This window comes from Diprion similis, chromosome 10 (assembly GCF_021155765.1).
Source record: "Diprion similis isolate iyDipSimi1 chromosome 10, iyDipSimi1.1, whole genome shotgun sequence".
Classification (NCBI taxonomy): Eukaryota; Metazoa; Arthropoda; class Insecta; order Hymenoptera; family Diprionidae; genus Diprion; species Diprion similis.
The window spans coordinates 11636287-11642644 of NC_060114.1; the positions used below are offsets into that span (position 1 = coordinate 11636287).

General features: G+C 36.2%; 1 protein-coding gene across 1 annotated transcript; it reads left to right on the top strand.

The window, feature by feature from the left end:
- Positions 1-4264: 4264 nt before the first annotated feature.
- LOC124410929 lies at positions 4265-6004 on the top strand. Its single transcript, XM_046889672.1, has 2 exons — positions 4265-4546; positions 5636-6004. The coding sequence occupies exons 1-2, from the start codon at positions 4342-4344 to the stop codon at positions 5962-5964; spliced, it is 534 nt and encodes a 177-aa protein (XP_046745628.1). The 5' UTR covers positions 4265-4341; the 3' UTR covers positions 5965-6004.
- The last annotated feature ends 354 nt before the right edge of the window (positions 6005-6358 follow it).

Consider the following 6358-nt stretch of genomic DNA (forward strand, 5'->3'; position numbering starts at 1 on the left):
TTAACCACTGTTATTATGTACAACAGTTCTACTGACACCTGACATTTAGTGCGGATATTACCAAAACTCAAACTGTCCTGATTATCGCTATGATAATCTATATGAATTACTTTCGCAATGAATGATGACGTATTTGTGTGCGTGATCCAAGATATTGGGAAAGAAAATCAGATCACGGTAGAACGTAATTACTTGATTTTTTTACTCTCTATTCGAACTTCGTTCGCCCTATAATTTGAGATTATTTCACCGAATGGAATAACTGTGATTAAAGGAACGGAATTATTTGTCATAATTACAACAAAAAGTGTGTATATTTTATGGAATTTTATAATTTTCCGGCGATGATTCCTTGACGAAATTTTCTTCTCCACCACACTACCGAATTCCAAAATGATGATTGAGCGGTTTGCCATACTAGTTTTCATCGAGAGTAAACAACTTGAGCTGCCTTTATATGATATCAAAAGACTTTTAACTAACGATAAATTCAAGTAACAAAAACCGATGGAACTTGAGTTATCCCAAAAAGATTTCACTCAATTCCAAGTGAAACCTGATAAATTTTCGTGATTTCAATTAACCATGTGACTTCGAGTGAAATAAAATAACAACAGATCACTATCACTGACTTTCCCATGAGTTTGGGTTGATTGAAATAATAAAAAAGAGTTCAAGTGACGTCAGGCGACATCGAGTGCTTTCGAATTTACTCCTTAGTCTTCCAAAAAGGCTTTCTCTCGATGCGGTCACCTGATTTCGCGCATATAGGCCATAAAAGTTACACAATTTTTATGGCACCTGGAATGTCGATTTTAATAGTGACTTAATGTGCGCGCACTGATAACCGGGAAACGTGTTTTACGCAATCTCAAAATGAAATAAAATTCCAAGCGAAAGTGAATCGGCATCTGAAAGCACTTTATCCCAGATGCCAGCACCAGATACATCCGGCTCGATAATCCGGTTCGGTGGAAAGTTATTGGAAGGTACTGTCTCGTAGATTGCTTCAAGCAATCTGACGATTTGATTCTGTTGGCAGGATCACTTACCGCCCCTCTTCCCCAGGGACGCTTCTCCACGCGTCGCCTTCTTGACGAAGAAAAGAAACAGGCTAGTCGTTGAATGCTATTCTATTTCCGTTTTACCCTGCACCTCCGAGATCCAACCTTAATTTTCGTCCCACACTAATCGGACGAGTAAAAAACTTTCAAGTAGCTGCTGCGGTGAATAAAGGTGGATGTAGCATAAATTAAGAGTGAAAAAAAATCGTCGAGTCAAGATAAAAAATTTGATTTTTACAAAATGTTGTTGATTTTGTAGATCATTTAATTCCTGAAGATGGTCGGTTTTACGATTTGTGAAATTTTTAGTTTTGACCTTCACACGACGAATTTTTTTCACTCTTCTCATCAACCTCGGCAGGAATATTTTCGAAACATGAATTAATTGACTTGTAATTGCGAAGAGAATTAGTCGACTGTATTTCTTCTCAAGTCAAAATTCCTTTCGATCAAAAGACTCAAAAATTTTCGCACTGCAAGATTATTTTTCGCGAACTGCAGGAGCGTTTCCATCACATTCGATAGAAGCCCACTTCCGATAGCCATGAAGCTGACTCATAACTTTATCTATCGTGTTCCATATCCTCCGTGATAGCCGTGAACCGATCGACCACTAATCTACCAAGATTGTCCTTCCCCAAATATCAAACACCGAGAAAATGTCCAGAGGGTGTTGCCAGATGGTTTTACGTCTCGTTTTATGAAGTCCAAAAGACCAACGCCTTAATGACGTCTTTAAGCCTCTGAATGTCTTTTGGGGGTCGTAAAACGAGACGGAAAGCCATCTAGTTTTCGGCTTCTCGACTCTTGCAATCCGAAAACTTCAAGTCTTCAGAAAATGGACAAACTTAAAATGTTAGTCAATTAAGTTTTTGCAGCATTCGACTAGACCTCAACTTCGACTTTCTGCCTTTCTTCGATTTTTTTTCTCAGCTTATACGAAATTAGTAAAATTCTTTTACATGGATTCACTTTTTGCAGCTTTTTGAAATTTGATATCACGCAGCGGTTCTATGGTTATTCTGAACTGCCATCCCAAAGGGGATATGATAGACCTGCGCCTTTTAAGGTTAGGATTACCATCCTTTAGGATGGTAAAATGAGCCTGCTTTCAACATGGCGCCAGTGTCACGTTAATGCGTGGCTGATTACTGCCACTAGAATCTCAGTTTAATTTCATCCTCGATGTTTTCAAGGCTGCTTCACCAGATAATTAGTATCTGAGAGTGTCTGTGCTTGACAAATTATGTGATACTACATTACCGATACAGATTCTTCATTAACACACGATTTACACGTTCAAATATATTACATCTTTACATTTTTATATTACAGTTACATAAAATTCATGTCGAAAAATTTGACGGCAAATGTTATTCAACCAAATTTTTTTTCCATTTGAACGGATAATCTAATTATTTTAAGATTTACCTTAGCCGGAAAGCTCAAGTACACCGGAGCTGGAGTGTCCTGTTTACTCAACTTTTTGTGAGTCGGGTAAATATTGATAAAAAAAATGATAAGATGAATATTTCTTCTTATTTCGACAAATGGTATATTATTTGTGAAAAGTTAGCCACTTATTTTTCCCACTTGAGCAGAAAACTCACGGAGATAAGGACGATATTAGATTTAAAACATGATTCCAGAGAATCTAATAAGTATGGAAATAAAATGTCTAAAATATTTATGATTACAACCCGCCAGCGGTGAAATGCCAATAAAGCAAGTAAATCAAGTAGAAGATAAAATCAGATCAAAGACTCATATTTTTAGTTTTCCTTATTTTATATTCTTTTTGAATTCGCACCATCTCCACGGTTTTAAATTGTACTGCCAGTATTCTCAACGCGTTTAACCAAGCTTCGAACGTAAAATTAGAAAATCATCATTCTCACAAATAGTTAGACTCACAAGCAGTTACGAGTGCATCGCAATTACAACTCCAATGAGCCAACTCAAGGACCAAGAATACTCAATGCTAATATCAAGCAAACGGTGAAAGGTGCGATTAGTCACGAACCGAAAGATCAATAGCCATAAAATATACCTAATACTTGATAGATATCCACTCCTCTGAAGTCTATCTGCGAAAATAATTTGCAAAAAATGAGCAGTCTCGTAATCTGTATTGAAATCGAGTTTTAATATTGCGATATTTTATTTTTTACTTTCAATTTATTTTATTTTATTCTTTTTCACTTCAGCTTGGTCGATTCCAAAAATGAATAAAATATTCAAATTTGAATATCCACATACACGACAATATAATACTGAATCGCATTTATATTGAAGCTTTTATTGACGTTACAATGATGTGCGTAAGTGATATCCACGGTTATTCATATTTTATACAACATTGTCTATGGGGGATCAGCTGCACTCGTATAAATACAGTTTCATCGAAGTTGAAGAGCTGCAGTTTAAGGTTGAACATAGGCGAGTTTACATCAGCGCAACGCTTGTTTTCTTGCATCTAACACCTGCAGTGATGGCACTTAAGGCATGCAAATAATACTGCGACATCTTTGTAGGCGATCAATTGCGATATCTCGTGTGTGAAAATTCTCGGATCAAGAATTCCTCCCGAACTTATTGTCACGAATGGTGTGTTAACAGTGAAACTGCGAACTGTTCTTGTCATTAAAAATCAATTTTATAAATTCACTAGAGAAAATTATGTGAAAAATTAAAATAATGTTACAAAAATTCTTCCAACTAGCCGTAGAAAAACAGCAGAAAAAAATTGAAAAACCGCTTAGAGTTGGCATAAAAATTTATAATTATTGAAATAATTTCATCAATCGATAGAACGCCGACTGACTCGATCTCGTAAAAGTATATAATCGAGATATAATATCTTTGCATTTTAAATAAAAGTGAAAGAAAAGATTTAATTCACTGCGTTTTAATATTATTCATCATCCCATTTCTAATAAGATATTTTTTAATTCAGATACTATTTTGCAGATGATTCTGAAACCAAATTTCTTGATTTCGTAGAAATCGCCATACACGAATTGCTCTTTCTTTCCGGATGATCTTAAAATTTATTCACCTTGATTGAATATTTATAAAAATTGAAGAAATTAAAAAATTCAATTTAATACGATATAGGAAATTTACTGTCAAACTTTATGAACAAAATACACCCAAATATTTTCATTTTTCTAATCACAGTATGAAAATTTTCTCTTCCAGTAAAGAAGGCGTTTAGATACGGCAAGTTTTTCATTACGCACGTTGTACCCACACGCGTGTTGTTGACCTGAGGAAAATGAGACGTGACAATCTTCTGAGCGTACTTATTCTGATCGTCGTCTGCAGCCTGCTCGCTTCTCACGCCTCCACGATTAGAAACACGATCGATATGATGGGAGCGGTTGAGTCAGCCCAGAAAAATAACGCCCCCGGGAGTCACGGAGGTCGAGAAGTCAATCCTCCTAAGGACAGTGTCAATACACCGCCTCCGCAGCATCAGGGTACGTTGAACCAAAATTCGTTCACGTATGATCCGGGAACACTAGAGATAAGTCAGCCAAACGCGATATTTATCCAATTTTTACAACTGTATGCCACGAAGATCCCCTTAAAGCTGCTAAGAGTTAGAATACTAAAACGATGAAGAAAAGAATGGATTAGGGTAGTCCTTGTTTAGAGTTAGCACAAGTTTTTCATTAGACGTCCTCTAAAACAATTGCTAAATTTTTCACATTTTTATCTCAAGTCTAACCCCTGCCTACCTAAACTGTTTTTATACAAAGTCTTGGAATCCAATTTGGCTTTTTTCAATAGTCAATTCAATATTGGGATTATCACTTTGCAATGCGACATCTGGTGAGGAAAAATCAAACTTAGCAACCAGGCTGATCGTAGACCGTCTTTTTTCGCGTTTGAATAGTAGAACGGATATATTGTTGATTATTATTAATTAACTTATGTGACATGAGTAATTTGAAAGTCAAAAAATTACGATTTACCTCCGTTAAAATTGAAAAGTTAGGTTATGTGGTGATGGAACAATGTACAGAGCGTTCCATTTTAACTTGATCATTGTCTACCTTTTTTCCCCATTTCGATTTATTTTCTGATTTTTTTAACACGCTGCAAAACAATTTCTGGAAGTTTGATGATCACTGTGTAATTTTTTTTAAACTTTCACTCATCGTCGACACATTTTCAATCAGCGATATCATCAGATAAGGCTATTTAGATAAACAAAGCTAGAAACATAAATAATCCGTTTCTCTGTATCAAGCTCTCTGGAAAATTTTGGTTAAACCTTTGGAGAATTGGTCGAAAAGCATAACCTCAAAAATCGAAAAGAGCCATTTACGACTAGTTTAAATCAAAGAGTTACGTCATAATTTTACCCAATTCTCCAGGACAAAAGAACTTGCATTTTACATTCACAACTCCAAATTCCTCTTTTCAACCCCTCAACCATCTTCGAAGACTTTTTCTCCGTTCATTCGAAAATTCGAGATCAGATAGTCTTATATCGACATCAAATTATACTCCGTTAAAGCCGAAACCACGTTTGCCTTACGAACCGGAAAATTTCATTTCAGTCGCAGTTGCGGGACCTTCGTTAATCAGGATCGTAGCTGGGCCAGGAATTCAGACCATATTCTACTCCATCCCCGGGAGCTTTTCGATTTCCTACGGGTCACCTGGTACATCGACGTCCTACTTAGTCCCGGCAGGTTATCCCGGTGAAGTTTCCTTGCCTGGTACGCTAATCCAGGGCCCAAATACCGCAAGACAACAGGAATACGTCAACTATTACAAGCATCCAGCCTACGTTGCGGCGTCCAGGAACCTGCAGGCCGCGAGTCAAATCATCGCTGGAATCGCTTCGGCATTTCGTCGTCAGTTACATGTCATTGACACGGAATAGCGGGCATATTGAGTGGTTTCAAAATGGCGGTGGATTAGTAAAACAAAATTATGTGACAGAAATTCATCTGTTTTAATTCTTCTGACTTATGGTTAGAATTTTACAAGAAAAAAAAAAAAAAAAACGAAGGATAGTGAAACGAACAATAAAGCTTCGTCATTTACGGTGATTTACCAAAGTATAATTTGATGCTTCGAATGTTGACGAAGTAAATAAATTTTTAGATAAATATTTTTAATTGAAACTGATCAATTTTTCAACAATTTTATCATACTTCTCTCACTTCTATTCCTTTCTGAAAAAAACATTTAATATCCAACCTCGAAATATCGATGGTTTGAAGTTGCTTTTTCGCGCATATGAATGGTTGAATTCGTTTCACATTTAGATAACT